Source organism: Apus apus, chromosome Z (assembly GCF_020740795.1).
Source record: "Apus apus isolate bApuApu2 chromosome Z, bApuApu2.pri.cur, whole genome shotgun sequence".
NCBI classification, from domain to species: domain Eukaryota; kingdom Metazoa; phylum Chordata; class Aves; order Apodiformes; family Apodidae; genus Apus; species Apus apus.
In genome coordinates, this window is record NC_067312.1 from 31,080,325 (window position 1) to 31,102,812 (window position 22,488).

General features: G+C 36.2%; 1 protein-coding gene across 33 annotated transcripts in view; it reads right to left on the reverse strand.

The window, feature by feature from the left end:
* The window catches only part of PTPRD (protein tyrosine phosphatase receptor type D), a 397,759-nt gene that overhangs the window by 48,131 nt on the left and 327,140 nt on the right, over nt 1-22,488 (reverse strand). For all 33 annotated transcript variants that reach the window (XM_051642281.1, XM_051642270.1, XM_051642269.1 and 30 more), the window contains one exon: nt 9,535-9,710. In XM_051642281.1, coding sequence (XP_051498241.1) covers nt 9,535-9,710 — 176 coding nt within the window. The remainder of the gene's footprint in view (nt 1-9,534; nt 9,711-22,488) is intronic.

Consider the following 22,488-nt stretch of genomic DNA (forward strand, 5'->3'; position numbering starts at 1 on the left):
GGTATTTGTAAATTCAGTGTGGCAGATGACAAAGAAATACTAGGAAGTATAGATATACTGAAGAAAAAACAACTTATAGTAGCTAAAAATATGGCCTATATCTTCAGCAACTCACCTTTCAGAGTACAGAATCTAAACTCAGAACTAATCCAATAAATGCAGACAATTTTTAAAATATTTGCCATATTTGACCTGTTTCACCTTAGCCCCCAAACATCTAAACTGTTGTTTGGACGGTCATATATAGTATGTATGGAAATATCTCAGTAAAAACTTGAACTTTTTGAGAAAAAATTTTAGTACACAGATAAAGAAATAGCACCAAAAACTAACAAGTGCATTCTAAGAAAATACAATTTCTCATATAAATTTTATGAAGCATATATTGAAATTTTGTTCACAGGCATTTAAAAAACGTGACAGAGAGAGCTTATCCATCACATTTTAAAAGACACAGAACATTTCATTCAGAGAAACCTCATTTTCAAAATACCATAGTTTAGAATATTTTCAGCTGAAATAATTCTGTATAAGATCACACATAAGAGAACCATATGTTTATCATAATTGCTGAGGTTGAATAATTTTTTAGTTAAAAATGGTACTTACAGTGAAAGCTATTATGAAAAAACAAATATCAAACCCCTAAAACAATCAGAAAACATGATGCAAAGTAGTATGTAGGTAAAATAATTGTAAATATTTTGCTTTCAGTGATGGACAGGTGAAACTGAGACAGTCTCATTCTATTTATAACAATATATTATTTTCATTAGCTTTGCATATAGTACCTAAAAGAAGGATGTCCTGTGTCCAGGAATAATACACTGCATTTAAAAAAACATAAAATGTTTTCATTAATCAATCTAAGCCAGACACACACCAAATGCAGTGAGAATACACAAACCCTAAGAAAAAAACAAAGCCAGAATATTGCACATTATTTCTGATAAAAATGTGAATTATCATATTAATCCAAGATAAAATCTGATGTTTCCCCTAAAATGGAAAATTACAAAATGCATCTTTGAAGCTCATGTGTTCTTGGGGTTTCTCAGTCTGCACAGTACTTATTGAAAAAGACTTAGTACCATTTCAAACTCCCCAGTCCTAAGTAGCTTTTGCTTGCAGATAATTTTATTTTGAGGCTCATAGGTCATAGATTACTAACAGTTCACAGATCACAGTCTGAGAACAAGTAATTTAGATAAAGAGAAGAAAAAATTCTAATCAATGAAGCAGGTGATGAACATTCATTTGTGGAAAACTACCTGAAATAGTTTGTTACAGGATAGCCTAGTTTATACATAAGGAATTGGAACAAAGTGACTAAAGACGTTTATTCACACTACAGTCCTAGAAATTGGATTAATGGAGGAATTTTTTATTAAGAGGAATTAAGTAAATACTTCTTTATGCCATTTACTGAAACACTGAAAAAGTAAGTATTGCAGGTGCTTAATTAGTATTGGTGATTTATTTGCAAGATTCCTAACACTAAAAGAAGCCATTGTGGTCTTCTGCAAATCAGACAAAAAGATGTATTTTCAATTGAGTTAGTTCAATAGAATTATAGTAAATCTAGTTTCATTTTACCATTAATATAGACACAGTGTAATTTGCATCAAGGCCTCACGTTGAGTACTGCATGCAATTTTGGGCACCACAATATAAAAATGACATCCAAAGGAGAGCCACAAGGATGGTGAAGGATCTGGATAGGATGATTTATGAGGAGAAGCTAAGGTCACTTGGGTTATTCAGCTTGGAGGAGGTTGAGGGGTGACTACACTGCAAATTCTTCACGAGGGGAAGAGATGGGGTAGGTATTGACTTGGGAAAATGGCAGGAAGCGGAATCAGAAGAGGTTTAGGTTAGATACCAGGAAAAGGTTTTTAACCCAGAGGGTGGTCAAACACTGGAAAAAGCTCCCCAGGGAAGTGGTCACAGCACCAAGCCTGCCTGAATTCAGGAAGCATTTAGATGATGCTCTCAGGCACATGGTGTAATTCTTGGGGTGCCTTACACAGGGACAGGAGTTGGACTCGATGGTCCTGATGGGTCCCTTCCAAGTCAGCATATTCTATGATTCTATGACTCTATGATTTATGTTGGTTAGCTGTATTTTTGACAAACAGGATATAGTTTATTATTTATTAATTCCTATAGAATGACATACATTTTTTCATGGAAAATGATTGTATGTAATAGCTGTTGTTTGTAGTCCGTTGTCTGTAAGTTTGCAACTACAGGTTTAGTATAAACCTCTGACTAAACCTGTTTGGTTTTAATTATTTTTATAAAAACTGAATAAAAATGGTAGAATTATTTATGTACTTTAAATAAATACAAGTGCAGAAGACAGACAAGGGCTCATCTCTGTAGATGACTTCTTGCTCTGAGAAAAATTAAGAGGCAAAAGGAATCTGCTAAATAAGGCAGTGCGGGGTTATTTTTTCGCACATTACTAAATTAATTCACTGACCTTTTCAAGCCTGAAATTCCTTGAAAAAACTCCCTGCACTGAAGTAATAGATTGCAGTGCTAAATCAAATATGACCTGATCATTGCATTTTGAAAAGAAATATGCAGATTTTTTTTATTTTGCAAGAAAAACTTCAAATTCAAAATATCAATGGCCATTCCCTACATGTGGCGTAGTCCCTCTGTATTAAGAGAAGAATTATATGAGGTTGTATGAGGTATGTCTTACCTCAAGCACAAAGAAATAAACTAAGCAAATGCAGTCAAATTACTAAGTTACAATACGGTTTTGACTAAATCACTTGCTGTACACTTGCCCCAGGGAAATGGTATTAGTTTACTCTAACAGCTAAGGGAAACCACTTCTTTTATGGACACAGAATCATAAATGAAAAACTGAATGGTTGCCTTGAAAAATACTTGTGGCAGTACCAGGTGTTGATGTCTAATTTCAGGTAAGACTCTGGTGTAAACAGTTATTGAAAGCTTAAAATGGAAGGCATTTCACAAAATATCCTATGGAGTTTGCTCCATTCATGGCATTGTATTTTGGAAGTTCTTCAACAGTTTAACATAAATCACCGTTGCTGCAAAGTTTATTTCTTCCTTCTACAGCCCCGCAGGCAGGAAAAACAGTTGATTACCATTAAATTTTTAACAGCTTCTCATATGCTGGAAGGCTCATATGCTGGAAAAACATCTTCCTTCATTGTCTTCAACAAATCAAATTCCTTTTGACTTTCCCCATACATCATTTCTCCAGCCTCTGATCATTATTGTTCTCATTTATATTCTCTGTAATCTACCAACATCTTTTCACATGCGGTATTCATTCTGTATGTCTTCAAATGTGCATAAGCTGAAAAAAATGAATATGGCATGCCAAAACTAATTTCAGCCTATATAGTGGTTTTACAGCATTTCTTCTCATAAAAAATTAACCTGGCTTATAGTATGGTATTTCAACAGGTATTTTACTGGGTAATCAAATAGTTTTAGCTGAGGCACGGTGGCACAGCACTTCTGCCTGTAACATGCCTGGAAAAAGAAATCTGTAAAGCTTTATTAGTGCGTGCAGTCTATGTTAGTATTCTTCTTCTAGGATTAGATTCTTAAATGAATTAAGCACCTATGACAGACTGTGCTTCAGTGAGAGCTGAGCAGCACGTCAGCCTTTGTGCCTCTAAGAACACTACCATAATGAACAGCCATATGGTTGAGCTCTACAATTCTGACATGGTAACTGGTGATTTCAGCTCATACAGTGTTGCAGGAATTCTTGGACTATGGCCATGACATCCTGTTGCAGTGAAAAAAAGCCACAAACCTACACATTTTTATTTTTATTTTTGTAAATCTGGTGAACACATGGTCTACATTACTTTTTTTTTTTTTTTTTCCACTAGCACTCTCATTCATTCTTTTTCTGACTAATAGCATGTTGAGAGTGCTAAACAAGTGAAATAAAAATCTGAGTGTAGATTACTGGTACAGGAGTTACTGGTTGTTGTTAAAATCAGGGATTGAACAATGACAAAACTTCACATTTCATTCTTTAGTACAACAACACAATTCAGCATGAAAGAATGCTATTTGCAACACATATCCTATCTGCTAATATGTCTGGAGAGATATTAACTTACTTAGTAGGAGATAAAGATGTATATTTTTCTAGTTGATGGAAAACATAGCTAAAATTTTTAATTTCCTATGTTTAAATACATATTTCACAACTTTAAACCCCCACATTTGTACATACCTGTGCCAGTCTATACCCATCACCACAGCTCTTATGCACAAATTAATTATATTATGTCTAAATAACGTAGAATACAGGTGCATTTGGGAGAATATTGATATAATCTGTAATGAATTGCTAAGTGCATGTATTGATGACTTTTCTGCTCAAATTAGTGAAGATATCTTACTGCCACTTATTTTCAATCCAGTATTTTGACAGGTAATATCTCCAGTATTATCTGTCAAAATGTACTCAGGAGGAAAGATCTGAAATTGGCTGCTGAAGCCCTGCACAACAAATGGAAAACAACTTTAATCAGAATCATACAAAACTCTGCTGCACAGCCTGTATTTGTCTGACAGATCTTAATGCATTTCATACAGCCAAGAAAACAAAGTTTTCTTAATTTTCTTTGCTTATTACTTACTGTTGTGCACGTGCTATTCCTTTGTCTCAGTTATATTACATATCAGTGCCTATTCTACCATCAGCAAATGAAGATTAATTAAAAATGTTAGCAGTTTGTGCATTTTGAGTAGAAGAATTTAGAGTTCTTTTGAAACCTGTTTTTATGTTTTCTGTGCCTATAGTAAAACTTAGAAATCTTTGGTGTCCAGCAAAGATATTCTTCCTAAAGAGTACCAAGGTACAATTACACTTTTGACTGTGTTTACTGAGATGTTTTGGTTTCTGTGCTACTTGAATCCAAAGAAAAGATTCCCTGAATCAACTAAATGTGTCTCACTACTTAAAAAAAAACCCCAACAACCTACCAAACAAAACAAAACCCCAAAATTAGTTTACTACAGTTTCCACTTTCAAGTCATACTTTGTTACCTACTTGATATTTCTACTGTCATCTGATCTCTATGAGATAGTCTATGAATCTACAAAAAGTGAGTTGAAAGACTTCGAGATTCAGTTCTGTTGCATTTCACTGGGAAAAAGAGAATTACCTATTTAGCTTTCCAGAAACCTCAGGAAAGGTCCACCTGGCATTCTGGGGACAGTGACAGCTCTCCTGACTCTCTCAGATATTAGTGACCAGTTGAGAGAAGCTAAGTCCAAGGAATTTAGCTATCTTCAGATGTTCTTACGGAACTTATAGAGGACCCATGCAAATAGTCCCACCTATTTCAATATTGGGGAACAAAATCTGAGAAAGGATATGTGACTTTTCTACTGGGTTTGTTTCTAAATACCCCTCCCAAGAGAAAATTCAGGATTCAAGATGTTAAAATTGGACAAAGCAGGATGATTATTTTATACTTATATTTTAATATGTTCTTGGGTCATAACACTGAGGATGATATCCACTTCCTGACAGTCAAATGAGTTTCTGGATTCTGTCAACAAAATGCCACAACTGTAGACTCCTCATGTATTCACTTAGTCATTATCAAATTTTAACAAAGCTGATAGTATCAGTAAGAAAACTAAAGACTTCCTTGAGTAATTATATTAACATTTAGCTTTGACCTGATATGACTTTTCTGATGGAAGATTCTAATCCTAAGCACTATGATCCCAACACAGAAAATACTGCCAGTGAAGCTAGATAAATATTTTTTTGTTCCAAAACAACATAGAATTGTATTCAAAATAAGGACTTATATAGCAAAGAAAGAAAGGATGGAATTCTCTTTCAAGTGGATGATTCACCACAGTATCCTAGTCTGAAACAGGAGGCAGAACTAAATGTTTCCTGCTTGAGGTAATACTATCTTTTGCTATAGAGTAAGATTCTCCATCTGTCACAGAAAATCTGACCTGTCAAGGGCAGAGGGAAGACAGAGGAGTGGCGAAGAGAGACATTGCATGTTAATTCTTTACGTGTTTCCTTAGTCTAACACAAAACTGCTTTCATTTTTCCCTTATTTGCAACCTTCAATATCATTCCTTTATTTCATTTAGATTAAACATTTCATTTGTATGTGACAAATACGTTACCAACACTGCTCCATTCACTGCCAATGTGTATAACCCTTTTTTGATATTAATTATGTGAATGATAGTTGAAAGTTGTGACTTACTTTCTCCCTTTAGTATGGTTTAGATCAAGTGAAATTCAGGTGATGATATTTCATAAAAAAACAACAAATTGTGAAAGGTTGTAAGTGAAAGAGATTCTCTTTTTCTGCAGCTTCCTTTTAGGCAAAAAAATGAATAATGAATTTACTGTAACATCTTCATTTGATGTACTCAGCTGTGAAGTATGTACATTCTCAAAGCTGAAGTTACTCAGACATCTAACACATGCTAATGAAACAATTTTGTTTCTGCAGATGCAATTAAAATCCCCATCTTTATCTATGCAGTTCAGGTCAGAAAGGCTGATATCAAACTGCAGTACTGCATAATGAAAAAAGCAAGCTAAACAGAAATGATGACTGGAGATAGAAAACAGATGAAGTCCCAGAGAGAAATGATCTTGCTTTGCAGCAGGAATAATGATCAGGCTGCCAAGACACAAAAGCAATCAAAAAGGAATAAAAGGAAAAAGAGAAACAAAATTAGTGAAGATTAATCTCTAATGGTATGTAGCAGTGTTTACATTTCATGTCAGAAATTTCACTTGGTCTCCTGATATTAAAATATGCTATATAAAAATGATAGCAAGAAAAATAAGCAAAAAGAAAGCAATGAAATGTCATCAGACTATTTTCCCACACAAGGATTCCCACTGCTGCCTCACCATCAATACAATTAGTTACATTACATGTTGCTACTGTATTAGGAGAAGAGGTAACTGGAATGCCATATTCATAGACCTGCAGACTTTATGATTGAAACTGAACTATGTACTGGATAGCTGGTCTCTAATGCTCTTCACTGAGTGCATCAAACTCACTTGTTCTATGAACACAAAATGAGATCAATTATGCACAAAAAGTATGCAGCCATAAGCACTGAATGCATAGAAAATCCATTGACTAGATTGTCTGATCTCTCATTACACTCAGGGAATGTATTGCTGCTGAATGCTAATGCTTTTTGAAGGTGATTACTGTATCAGTGATTTTTTTAGGGTGCAGTCAGCCGAGGCTGAAGTTAGCTCAAAACTCTACAGAGCAATTATTGGAGACAATTGGTAAAATTTTGTTTAGTTACATCAAAACCTCTTTCTAGACAGTGGCTGCCTCTGGCCTGCAGTATTAAGATAAAACTCTTAAGTGTTTAAGTACATCTTCTGCAATGGGTGGTTTATTAGGATCAGATTTTTACTTAGCACTGATGCTACTTAATAGCGAATTTATTCTATTAGAAACAATTAAATAAGAAATATGCAAAATTTCATATGCTTAATTCCAAACAACTGTTGCTGTCTAGACTAGGCAAGGATGGTAGACTCAAGATGAAATTAAAATTTGTCATAAAATTACCCTCCGCTATGTAACAATTGCCATCAAGTACGTACATGCTGTGGTGTTAATGTAGGTTGAATTTACATGGGGAAAAATTATTCTCTAATTAGAATGCAACACAATGTTTAAACTGCAAAAAGGCCACTCTATTTTTAAGAATTGATGAAACAGAAAAGAAGAAATACATATATATATATAAGTATACATATATATATATATATATATACTTCAATACACCTCCAGAAAGGGATGACTGTTGCCAAGAGGTTCAACAAGTTATGTAATGACTGCAATTATACGTAACCAAGCATGTCAAAAGAAGCATCAATTCCAACATCGTACAGCATTAGGTTTTATGACACATTCCCCCCTCTTACAAGCTTACACAGGTAAAAACATGACTTATCAGTAATTACCAGTTACCTACATAAGATACTTTTACTGATTTAAAAACTTTTCTGGATGATAAATGTCCTTTCCTCCTCTCTAGTCTCTTTCTCTCTTTCTGAACTGCTCTTGATCCTCTGTATTCATGGCATTGTTTACCACATGCTGCACATCACCTTAGCTACCTTAGCTTTTTGAATTGCTAAGGGCTTTTCACCTGCAATCTTGTAGCCTGCCTCGCACCTGCAGCTCCCTACCCCTTCACACAAATTCCCAGGACAGCATAGCTCAGAATGCCTGTGGCAGTCTTTTTCCCATGACATGCTCCTGGACTCATACTTGCAAACCTTGATAGTGTTATGTACCCAAAGGCAGTGACTGCCACTGATGTAAGCATCACCCATTCTTTCTCCCCTTTCCTGATTTCTACATTTGGCTGTAGCTTCTAGTTTACACTACAGGACTCATTAATGTGTTTGCATAAAGCTCAGCAATCAACCAGCTATGTAGCTCCTTCCCCTGTCGACACATACTCCCAGCAATGACAACAGCATTGTAAGTAGGAATAACCCATGAGAAGTTTGGGTATGTTTTGAGAAAATACAGAGTTACTGTGGGAAAAGTATGACGGGGGAACTGACTGCACTACTAGAGTGGATGCTGAAGGCTGAACACACTTGTCTTTCTGCTTGGCCAGTGAGAACGGTTTTTCTTTTCCCCTTTTAGTTTTCTCACTGTCTTTCTCTTGTTTTATTATTGTTGCCTTTCACTCACATCTCCCCAACAGAAACCATGCCCCATTAGAATATAAGAATGCCATGAAACATGGACCTTCCAGTAAATATTCACATAACACAGTTATCTGTTAACTTCTTTTTCCATACCTTTCTGTATTATATCATAAAAAAGTATTGTTAAAATCGATTTCTCTTCACATAGAGCTCATCTTTTCTTATAATATTTCTACTATTGGAATAGCACCCTTATGTTTAGGTCCTTTACTATCCTAATATTACTTTGCCTTATAAAATTGAATATCACAGGTAATTTTGTGTTCTATTACTGTGTATGTTAAAAACCACATTCTTATGTTTCTTCAGAAAATCTAGATCCTCACTGATCTTAACTAATGTTTAATCTGTTTCATAGAAAACCGAAAACTGAATGCTGTTGACATACATTAACTTCTTAATTAAATGGGATGATACAACTGTATTCTCAATACTATACAGGAAGTAGAGTTTTCAATCACCTCTTCATATGGAAACATACCAAAAAAATAATCACTGTGGATCAAGAGATTTCAAGTTTTTCAGAGTAATGAAAAACACTTCAAAGTAAGTGCTGTTGACTTGACAATTTTATTGTGAATCTAACGTTTCCCATATAAGTGATTTTCAATGTATGGACACTTTTAACTAAAAAAATAAAATCAGTTCTTCTGCCTATAGAGGAGGCAGACAAATTGAAGTGAAACAAAAATCTTGTGTGATTACTCAGGTACAATATTATCAACATGGTATAATGTATGTATGGTATAGTGTATGTACTCCTTACCCTGGACCTCTCCTCTAGTTTTGTCATCATGACGACAGTTGCACCACGCTGCTCCCACATCATTCTCCAGAAGTCACCAAAGGTTTCTGGCAATGCCCCTTGTGTTGCTATATAAGCATTCTGCTTTCTGTATCCATCTATGTAGTTGGCATTGATATAGTCACTGCCTGGTATGCCTGCAAAGAGAGAAGAATGAAAACACTGGGCAGAATCTTTGTGCTGTAGAAGGGTTAAAAAAACCTGTGACCCAGCTGGATTAGTGAATCTTAGCTTGCTGCATGCCCAATAGTACATGGTATTTGAAAGAGAGTGTAAGCCACTGTGGAGCCAAGGGGTATGATGGCCTGCTTGGGGATGACAGTGCTATTGCAACAAAGGACTCAGTCTGATAGGAATTATGGAATGGTTTGGGTTGAAAGTGACCTTGAAGGCCATTTAGTCCCAACCAAGCTGTCAAGGAAGTGTAAAAGAAGCCTGAAAATCTGTAGCATATGGAGAGACCTGGGAGTGGAAACATCAGCATTTAAAAGCTGGTCTGACACTGCCTGTAGTCACCCATGAGTATAGCAACCTTTGCCTGGGTCAAGCAGGAAACCCTCTCCATCAGATGCCCTGAGTAGGCTCAATTTAACACTCTCATTGAGGTAACTGCATTTCTTTTAAATATACAAAACTGGTTAATGTTGTTAGACTATCAATATTACTGCTACATTATATTTTTCCCAGTAAATGATTAGCTAACTGTGAGTCTTATTTTAACAAAACACATTATGTAAGTCAGGTTTAAGAAACAGTGGAATCTGCTATACAGCGTGTGCAAGAAATAAAGACATCTGCAAGTACAAATAAAAATGGAATGCATGAAAAGAAGGTGAAATCCAAGACCTGTGGGCACACTGGACCACACAGTCAAGTCAGCTCCTAACTACTTAACCTAGGGCATGAAGTGCCATGTCTGTACTGAGAGCTAGATCAAAACATGCTACCTGCCAAAGTCAAGGGGTAGTATTGGCTGAAGATCCTGTTACTAGTCTGGACATGCTCACAGAAAGGTGTAAATACGGACATACACATCTCAGTCCTGTCCCTCTTGGGTTCAGCAGAGCAGTATCCAGCTTTTAATTCAGACTATGTGTATGTTGGAAGACAAAGCATAGCAGGCACCAGTTTTGATGTCACTGCTGTTTTTATAACCGATAACTTGAGGAAGAAAAGATAGTCATGTGAGATCTCAGTGCTGGCAAAGCAGTGTTTCCCACATTACTATAATGTTGAACATGGAAGTGTCCCCCAGAAATGTGAGCTTAAAATACAGAGCTGTGCATCATAATGAAATTATACAAATGATTTAAAGTAATTAACAGAAGTTATTTCTTGATTAGAAATAATTTCTGTTTACATAGCAAATTATTTACCATGCCCAAGCATACTGCAGAACCCCAGGATATGGTGCAGGTTCCACTAACTGTTTCAAAAGACATTCAAGGTGGTACAAGCTCCCTGGCTTTTTCTAAAGCTGTGACTATTTTCACTCCTCAAGGCAACACATTTTAATTTATTTGACTATGAAACACAATCAATTATTGAACACATTTAAATAAATGTTTCTGAAATTACTCCAAATCTATTCTGATGCATTATCTGCTGCTGGTGACCCCAAGCCAGGAATTACTGGGGCTGCACACTCCTGTCTTTCCTGACAACCTGTACCATACATCTCAAAATGTCTTCCAAAATAGATTGAATTTTAATGGAAAGTAGATAGCTCTTTAATGCTTTTGTTTGTTTGGCCTGTCTAGCCAAAATTTGAAGAGTTTCTCCATTCATTCTGGATAAGTTTAATGTTTCATTCCACTATTTATTTAACAACGAACAAACCCACTGATTAACTGTGGTATTAATTAAACCTCAAAAAAAATCTTGAAGTGATTCAGATCATGGGTTACTACAGTTGTCATCTGGCATAAAAATAAAGGAAAAGTTTGACAAAATATTTCAGGCAAGGAAAGAGTTTGTAACTTCAGGGACACAAGAGAGGCAGCAAATGGCACTCCTTAGGCAAAATGCATGGATGCATGCAGGAAGGGTCGTTGGCTATGATTAGAACTGACTGAAAGTCTATTCTGGGAGAAAAATAAAATAATAAAATTAAATTAAATAAAATAAATTAAATAAAATAAAGAAAACACCACCTTTACATTCTCTATAGTCTATAGCCAAAAAGCATTATTTCCCTCCATGAAAGCCAGAAATTGGAGTTCAAAAGCCTCATTCCTGTAGACTTGAAACTTTTTAATGTGACACTTTTTATTGTGGATATTCAAATTAATGACAGAGAAAATACAACCGCTAGGAACAATGCTGTATTTTCTTCCTTCTTCAAGATAATAAAGCAATTTGGCATAAAAGAGATTAGAAAGAAAAATGAAGCCAACAGGAGAAATCTACACCAACCGGGTATTATTACCAAAGGAACTCAGAAAGCTGGTAAGAAATGTTTTCTGCATAAATTAGAATTATATTATTATACTTGGTATCATACTTAGAAGCATATGTTATAAATAAAAGCCTGAGGAAAAAATGAAAAAGAAAAACAACACTTCGTAAAGTGGTTAAATGATCTTCTGGGAAAGCTGTCCTTTGGAGCTGATAACGCAGAAGCTCAGCATGAAAATAAAGCATGAGACATACTGGAAACTACATTAATTAATGTCCTGCACACGCGTCAGGGGGATCTCAAGCACAAATACAGGATGGGCAGGGAACAGATTGAGAGCAGCCCTGAGAAGGATTTGTGGTTATTGGTTGACAACCAGCTCAATGTGAGCCAGACATGCACTTGCAGTCCAGAAAGCCAACCGTGTCCTAGGCGGCATCAAAAGAAGTGTGGCCAGCAGGTCAAGGGAGGTGATTTTTCCCCTCTACTCCACTCTCCTGAGACCATAGCTGGAGTACTGTGTCCAGTTCTGAAGCCCCCAACACAAGAATCATAGAATTATAGAACGGTTAGAGTTGGAAGGAACCTTAAAGATCATTGAGTTCCAACTCCCCTGCATGGGCAGGGACACCTCCCACTAGATCAGGTTGCTCAGAGCCCCATCCAACCTGGCCTTGTATGCTTCCGGAGATGGAGCTTCCACAACTTCTCTGGCCAGCCCGTTCCAGTGCCTCACCACCCTCACACTAAAGAATTTCCCTCTGATCTCTAACCTAAATCTCTCCTCTTTCAGTTTAAAACCATTACCCCTTTTCCTCTCACTACAAGTCCTTGCAAAAAGAAGGACATAAAACCGTTGCAGTGAGTCCAGAGGAGGGCCACAAAGTTGATCAGAGGGCTGGAGCACCTCTGCTATGAAGACAGACTGAGAGGATTGAGGTTGTTCAGCCCGGAGAAGAGAAGGCTCTAGGGGGACCCTATTGTAGCCTTCCAGTACCTGAAGGATGCCTACAGGAAAGCTGACTTTTTACAAGGGCTTGCAGTGAGAGGACAAGAGGCAACAGCTTTAAACTGGAAGAAGGAAGATTTAGTTTAGACATTAGGAGGAAATTTTTTACAATGAGGGTGGTAAGACACTGGAACAGGTTGCTCAGATAGGTGGTAGAAGCCCCATTTCTGGAAACATTCAAGGCCAGGTTGGACAGTGCTCTGAGCAACCTGATCTGGTTGAAGATGTTCCTGCCCATGGCAGGGAGGCTGGAATTAGATAATCATTAAGGTCCCTTCCAGCCCAAACTGTTCTATCATTCTATGATTAAAAATCTTAGCAGCCAGTCCTAGTACCTGATGTAAAAAAACCAAGAATGTCTAAAATTGTCAATACTCTACTTAGTAATTTCTGTTCAATTTATTTATAAAACATATTAAAATAAATAAGTTCTAAAATTAAAAAAATCTAGATAGTTATATTAAAATTAATAAATGTTTCCATATTATTTCTTCCTTGATCACAGGTGTAAGTAAGAAACAACTGAGACTTACAATTACTGATATTTGTGAAGAGGATTTCTTCCCAACTAGTTTAATGAGGAAATTTCTACTCTATTTCTCCATGTGCCTTTTACGGAGGACACAAAAAATCACATATACTTTTTAGCCAGAAAACTCCTTTTGCAAGGAAACTAAGCCTCATAGCACATGAAAAGTATCTGGCTGAGACATGGACAGGAAAGTCCATTTACCACAAGATATGAGCAACTGTCAGTAACTTAGCTAATCCAATTCTGGGAAAAACTAGGTGCTGCTCCAATGCTTTGCATTGTGAAAAGATTTTCATCAAAGGTTTATCTCTAGCAGAATTAAGTATTTTACAGGGCTATATCTCTACTGAGATCAAGAGAACAGTAGGATTCCTAATGCTCAGCTTCATTCCCTCTCACCCACAGGATCAATTAGGTGTTTTCATGGTTCTCTATCCATTCTCATAGTCCCTTTAAGTATCACACCCATTCCTCACAGTGTCTCTCTTCATCACTGTTTTTGTGCATGAACTCAGTTTCACATCTTGTTCCAAAATCCATTTGTATTCCATAATACCATTTTCCCTCTATCACACCATATTTTGCTTTATCAGCTATGTCCACAAAACGCATAAACTTAAAGCCCTCTAGGGAAGGTGCCTTATCATAAGAGGCCTAACAAAGTATGTGTGCTTTAAAAATAATATATGTAGAACTTGAACATCTGCAAATATCTACACTGACCAAGCAGAAACAATTTTCAAAGGCAAATAAATCTAAATATTAAAATGTCACTTTCTGCAATTACTTTTCTGGCCATAGCCTCATCCTGAACTGAGAAAGCTGAAGAATTCTCTGTCAAGTCAAATAATGCTAAAAAAATCCAATGACAACTAGTTTGACTGCAATACAACAAAATCTTACAAACCATTGTTAGCTGCTATAGCTTGAAGGCAGCATACACACAAGCATTGGAGCAACTGCCATCATTACTTAAATTTGGGTTTAACAGTTAAGAGAGTTCTGTTGTTCTATAAAAGCACGGGTAAAGAAGGGGAAAAAGCAACCAAATTCTGTCTTCAGTAATATTGATATGAACCTTAACTACGTTTATTGGCATCACTGTGGTTTACTGTAGATTTAGGATGGCACATCTGAAGTGCATATTTAGGGTAATCCATGCAGGATAACCTGACTTTTACAGGTTCTCTGAAGGCAGAGTGACAGTTTCTGCACAAAAAGTCAGTTAAAGGCTAAGCTTCAGAACATAACTCTACAAAAACTCTTTTCTAGTAGCCTTTTCATCTATGGTGATGAATGACCAGAATCTGTAATCTCCTCATTCTGCCAAACAAGAATAGAGAACAATGAGGAAAATCAAATGAGTAGTTGAGCATAAAAGACATCCCATTTTCAAATATCTCAACAGAACAAAGCAGTCCAGATTTTACAGAGTAAGAAGGAATGAGCAATGAAACAAAATTAGCCAACGTCACAATTAAATAGCAGAAGATTTAAAAATATGAACACTATAGCTCCCAATTTATGCTAAGACTGTAATAATGAACAGAGATGACAGTACAACTTGCTGCAACATAGACTGAGATCCACAAGACTAATAATACAGACCTCAGAATTACTCACTTATTTTTCCTGAATACAGTTAAAATCTTAAATAGCTTTAATTATACTTCACATTTTCTTCACAAACTGAAAGTAAAAAAATGAAATTATTTCAAGTTCTTAGAAAGGCTAAGTACTAAACTGCCCTCCTATTTAAAACAAATTAAACCATAAATCTTTGCTTCTGTGCTGCTTCTGTAAGACACGTGCTGTTAGTCATAAAAATAGTGTGAAGTAGTAGGATTAAATACTGACACAGTTATAAGCAGGCAGAAAAATGCAATTATGAACTCAAAATGTTGTTGAAGCTGTACCGTTCATGTTTTGAACTATGTCAGAGCAAAAATTAACTAAGACAGTTACTTACTAGTTGTCAGCAACAAGTGTTTATGTGGAAGTTTTTGCAATGAAAAATCTATATAGTTAAGGAGATAATCAGATTCAAATGGTCTAAGCATAAATCTGTACTGTAAGAACTCATTGAAAAATGAAGCAGCATGAGACCAGTTAAGATCCTGGAGTAATAAACATTGATAAAACAAAAGTTTTTTACAAAGACTGAAGGAAACTCATTACATATCCCTAACAGTGTATGGTAAGAAAGAAAAAGAAATGACAGAAAAAGAAAATCGGTAGATGAGTGAATTGTGGATGGGCTATTAGGACTATAAGAGTCAGGAGGAGAGGGAAAGGATGAAAGACAGTCTCAAATTAAACGCTGAATTACAGAGAATTATGGAAAGAAAGCAGTGTCATAAAAAGGTGGCAGAAGTAAGTAGGACAAATAAAAATGATTGTTTAGAGAATGGAAGAAAAATATTTGAAAGGAAAAGGCAAGAAAAATCTGAAAAAGGTGAAATTTAGAGATGGAAACAACTAGGAGCTGTAGAAGATCTGCAGGCAAGATGAGAAACTTGGAAGGTAAGTAGCAGAAAAACAGGCTGGGAAACAGGAAGATCTCTTAAGAAATGAAAGCTTGAATTTGTTATATTCTGTTTTGTTTTAAAAGTTGGCTAGTATTTAAGAAAGGGTATAGAATTAAAGCAAACAGATTGTTCAGTATAGTTCCTCAGAGACACAGAGAGGAGCACTGAGCCAGCACACTGGCCACAATACACGGAGATAGCATTATGTTGCATGATAGTGCAAAGAAGATACAGAAATCCAACATGAACTACTGTGATTACCTCATAGATGCACTAAAAGAGCTGATGTATGTCTCTGTTAATGTAAACCAAAATTATTTCTGGTTTGATAATTCCTGCGAAAAACAGTTTCAGTATGAGTGTGTAGAGTTAATTGTGAGGTTGCAAATCTTCATTACCTATTCAGAAACAAAGCCACAGGACATTTTACTGAAGCCTTCCCCAATGGACAATGTCCATGTATATACAGGAAATAGTTAGAATTGTTCTGAGCTTATTTCAGAGGTATCAAGAATGATACCTTTTTGCTCTTAAGTTACAACTATAACAGTGTAAGTAGATCTATAGGCCAAAATCATCATACCCCTATAACATGTCTTGGCATTGCTGTTGAGACAGCCGCTATGAAGTCTGTTCAATGAAGTCACTTCATAGAGACTTCTACACTGCAAAGTCTACATCACTGGTCTTTCCGTACTCCATTCCCTCATCACTGAAATACTTTCACTATTTTAAAGGCACTCCAGATTTGCAGGGGGAAGAGACATACAAGTACTCTGTGTAATTATCTATTGTTAGCAGAATGCAACACAATTGCAATGTGAGAGGGTACAAATAATGTGTTTAGTCCATGACTGTTCCGTAGATGTTGAAGAATATGTATTTACCAGAACACTTTCTAAATCTCAAGGTGATGGCCTACATACTTCATGATAATTTACCAGTAACCGGCAAGGAGACAAATAAGAATGTTAGCATTTTCTTGCCTTTTTCTTTCTTGACCATTTATATTACAGTCAGAGATTTCTAGCTTTAGCAGCATTTTAAAGCCACTAAAATTTCCCATTAAAAAAAACAAACCAAAACAAAAGATACTCATGAAATACGATCTATATAAAAAAAAATATATACTATATATATATACATATATATATATATATATGAATCACTACCATTATGCAAATCCTTGTCATGTAAAGCAGACTTTTAGATTTGGCAAGACTTTTTAAAATGCTGAATGTTCAGTAATTTTTTTCCCCAGTATTTTATTTACTCCTGAGAGGTTAAAGATCACAGACCTAGGTATTTTAACTTGATCTATTACTTTTTAAATCAATACATTCTGCCTTCAAATCCATTTAGATGCCTACAATAAATGACACTGTGTTAAAAAAAAATATTTCATTATACTGTGAAATTCAAGCGTCCCTCTCAGACACATCCAAACACATCAAGAATGATGAGATTTCAAGACGAAGGGACAAAACTTCGCAAAGTAATATTTTATTTCAGGTGGAAATTCAGATTACCACAACTAATCGGATTTTTCTTTTCAAAGGTACATCTAATGTAATAAAATTTAAACAGTAGTGAGTTGAATATTACGAAAAATGTTTCTTTCAAAGTCATCAGTTATGCTGTTGACCTCCACCCTATATGCAGTTACAGAGGCCAAGAAAATAGTGGGGATTCAAAACCAGTTTTAAATATGTGTAACAAGAGTTATAAAAGGTACAAAAAGAAACACTTTTAAAGCATTAGGTCCAGGTTTCAGCTCAGATAGAGCTAATTTTCCTCCTAGTAGCTAGAATAGTGTTGTGTTTTGGTATACATGGAATAGTGTTTGTGTGTCTAGTATGAGATTTGGTATGAAAAGGATGTTGATAATATACTGATGTTCTTAGCTGTTGCTAAGAAATCTAATACTTCTAAACTTCTCATGATTTGCTAGGGTCCAGATGCACAACATGCTAGGAGGGACCATATTCAGAGCAGCTGCCTCCAAATGACCAAAGCAATATTCTGTATTATATGATGTCATGTTTAGCACACAAATCTGGAAGAAGAGGAAGGAGGGGACATTCAGAGTGATAGCGTTTGTCTTCCCAAGTAACTGTTACGTGTGATGGAACCCCACTTTCCTGGAGATGCCTAAACACCTGCCAGGTAGTGAATGAATCCTTTGTTTTGCTTTGCTTGTGTCCATGGCTTTTGCTTTACCCAATAAACTGCCTTTACCTCAGCCCTCAAGTTTTCTCACTCTTACCCTTCTGATTCTCTCCCCATTCCTTCATGAAAGAGTGAGTGAGTGGCTGTGTGGGATTTAGATGTTGGTTGGGGTTAAACTACAACACGTTGCTAAGCATTGTGTTTCAGGGCTAACGCATTTTTTAACAACTTGGTGCAGTCAATGGGTGGAAAGAAGCAATTTCAAATTTCTACTACATGCTTCCTAAGACTTTCTAGGAATTGCTTCATATTGGCTACAGTTAGGGAGAGGTACCTGCACAAAACCAGTCTCATGTTCCATTCCAGAGTAGGAATTACAGCATTCCACATTTGTGCAACAACAAAGTGGTCATCAGTGTACGATTACTGTTCGGCAGATGCTTAGTTTAGTGTTCATATATACTTACTCTTAAACAAGGACCAAATGTCTAGGTGCAGAATGGAGCTCTTCATCACAAAAAGAGCACATTTATAATTTAAACCTTATTGAAAATGCTAATCTTATTATAGCAGACAAAGAATTGTCTATATATAAAATCCAACCAAATATTCTCCATGAAGTTATAACAAAATGTAACGTGGTGATCAAATTGTATAGGAACATAGATAAAGGAGAACCTTTTTTAAAAAACAATATTCAAAGTACTAGTTTCGCTGGTAGCATGAGAACAAATGCAGCTGTCAACTAATTAACATGCTAGGCAGACTGCATATTCTTATTGTAGGAATATTGACTTAAAACTTGAAGTAGAAGCACTTAATATCAATTGCTAAACCCATTGTATTAAACTACTGATGGTACACACAAAAAATTTCAGAAACCCAAACATGTAAAATCCCAGGGGGGGAAATATTAAAGGATAGTTAAATACTACTTAATTACTCTTTTCAAGACAAATTATCATAGGACAAAAAGGCATTTAATATTTAATTTATGTTTGTTTTGTTTTTTTTTCCACCAGAAAGTGCAGACTGAGAACATACTTAAAATTATGCAAATAACTAAATGGATCCAAATCCCATTTGTGGTTTTACCTCTAAAACTGGTATTTCAAAAGGTTATAATATTTTTCTTTTTTTAAAGTAATTGACTATGACTGAGTTAGAAATTTTAACTCATTGTGGTAATTCATTTTTAAAAAAGGGAATAAAATATTGAACTATTGTGTTTCTGCTCCTTAAAATACCCAGTCCTCTCCTACAAGTACAATGTAGATTTTTTTTCATATTATTACTATCTATTATTTTTAAAAGTAGGCTAATATACTGTGTAATATGATACTTTAATTACTTTGAATAATGTTTTCTGGTTTGTCTCTTACATTTTCTTCCCTGAGGCAATACCCTGAATCTGTTCATTTTCTTTAAGGGAACCAGATTTCTTTTGTCATTTATATGAAGGGGAACCTGGCAGAACTTTTTAAGCCCAGATGTCTGATTTATAAATGAAGAAAAAAGTTTATTTGAAATTAGGTATTTTCCACTCCTTTTTCTCCCATTACTAAACTCTTTAAAAAACAAAATAAATCCTGTGAAAATCTCAAGTATTCTGTCAAATAGACTTATTTCTAAGGTAAACATTTTGTTTTGAAGAATTTCACATAACAATTCAAAACAGCTGTCCAGCTGCTGTTTCTGGCTTTTCCTGACCATGTACATAGTTCTCTTGTCTGAATCAGTAACAGAGAAAGGGATATTTTTGTTGAATTAGATCATATATAATGCTAATTAAAATATCCCTTCTTTAGTGCTGAGACAGGCATTTCTACCAGGTAGTGGCAGCTATATTCTTCTACAAGGCAATGTGAAAAATTGTGCTTTTACAGAAAAACTTCAGAACTGCCATATGAGCCTCTGAGGTGGAACAAATAAAAAGGACAGCATCATGTACAAATTCAAGACTGCTATTAACATTTTCTAATACATTTGAGAAGCTCTTATCTGTGCTATCAAAGTACTTCATATGCAGCTGCAATAAATAAGGAAAGATCTAAACTCCAGTCAGTGGGATTACCTTTTTCTTCACCAAGCAGCTAATATTAAAATGAATTAAATCTATAAATATTGTCCCTCCTGCATCCATTGTCTTGAGGTCTGGAGCAGCTAAAGATAAGAAGCTGTTTATAAGTGTAAATTAAAACACCCTGCAATTTAACTTGTAGAATGTTAGGACTAAAATAATTATGACTTTGAATACAGTTCCCTGCATCTTATGTATAATTTACAAACCCTGTCAGAGATACTAAAGGCAAATTTTATTTAAATTTAAATTGTTTCACTTAAACATATACTCAATCATATTCTGGTCATCATTAATACTTGACTATCAACAATATAGAATAAACGCAAAATCTGTCTTCACACCAGGAAGCAGGTTAATGGTAAGGTAGAACTGGTAAGAAAATAAATCCTCTGAGTAAAAACAAGTGTTTCCTGTTGCTTTAGCACTTGGTAAAATAAACAGTACCCAGGACTGATCACCTTGGCCAGTTTGCTTAAGTTACAACTCAAAAATGTTCAAGTTGATGGAAAGCTTTTCAACAAAGAAAGACATAATGAACATCTCTCATTATATCCCCCTGTCAATCTTTTGCTACCGAAATACTGAGGTTCCAACAATGTCTCCATGTGGCCATTTGTTTAAACACTCTTGTTTAACATTCAGATTGCAAATGGAAAAGAGAAAAGGTAAGTTTTAACAGAGTTCTCAAAATTCTCCCTGAGAACATGAAGTTAGTTTGATTTTTTTTTTTCCCCACATTAAGGATTTGGTTACTGAAACTCAATAATCAGATATGCTGCCAAAGTCATGGACTGACAAAAGCCTCAATTTATCTATAGTTACAGCTCTACCACTGTCCATTTTTGAAAGATCATGGAAAGATGCATGAGGACTGTAGGAAAACCAATGTCACTCCATTCTTCAAAAAGGGCAAGAAGGAAGATTAGGGAAACCAGAGAACAGTCAGCCTCACCTCCATCCCTGGAAAGAACAGTTCATTCTGGAGGTAATCTCTAAGCACATGGAAGAGAATAAGGTTATCAGTAGTAGCCAGCATGGATTAATCAAGGGAAAATAATGTCTAACTAATCTGATTGCCTTCTATGATAGGGTGACTGAATGGATAGATGCAGGGAGACCAGTGGATATAGTCTACCATGACTTGAGCAAGGCTTTTGACACTGTCTTCCATAGCATCCTCATAGGTAAGCTCAAGAAGTTTGGGTTGGAAGAGTGACAGTGAGATGGATTGAGAATTGGCTAACCAATAGAGCCCAGAGGGTAGTGATCAATGGTGCAGAGTCCACCTGGAAATCTGTAACTAGTGGTGTTCCTGCGGGGTCAGTACTGGATGCGGTCTTACTCAACTTCATCAACGACCTGGAGGAGTTTGCTGACCATACAAAGCTGGGAGGATTGGCTGATTCACCAGGTGTGCAGCCATTCAGCGAGATTTGGACAGACTGGAGAGCTGGGCAAAGAGAAACCTAATGAGGTTCAACACAAATAAATGTAGAGTCCTGCACCTGGGGAGAAATAACATCATGCACCAGTATAGATGGAGCTCTACGGAGAGGGACCTTGGGGTCCTGGTGAACAACAAGTTATCCATAGGGCAGCAATGCGCTCTTGTGGCCAAGAAGGCCAATGGTATCCTGGGGTGCATTAAGAAGAGTGTGTCCAGCAGGTCAAGGGAGGTTCTCTTCTGCCTCTACTCTGCCCTAGTGAGACCACACCTGGAGTATTGTGTCCAGTTCTCATCTCCCCAGTTCAAGAGGGACAGACATGTACTAGACAGAGACCAACAGAGGGCTACAAGGATGATTAGGGGACTGGAACAACTGTCTTACAAGGAATGGCTGAGAGACCTGGTGCTATTTAGTCTAGAGAAGAGAAGACTGAGAGGGACCTTACTGATGTATATAAATATCTGAAGGGTGGATGTCAAGAAGGAGAAGCCAGTCTCTTTTCAGTCATGACCTGTGACAGGACAAGGAGCAATGGGTGCAAATTAGAACTCAGGGAGTTCCACCTCACCATGAGGAAGAACTTCTTTACTGTGAGAGTGACAGAGCACTGGAACAGGCTCCCCAGGGAGGTTGTGGCATTTAATTCTCTGGAGACTTTCAAGACCCTTCTGGATGCACTTCCGTGTGACCTGCCCTAGGTAGTCCTGCTCTGGCAGAGGGGTTGCACTCAATGATCTCCAGAGGTCCC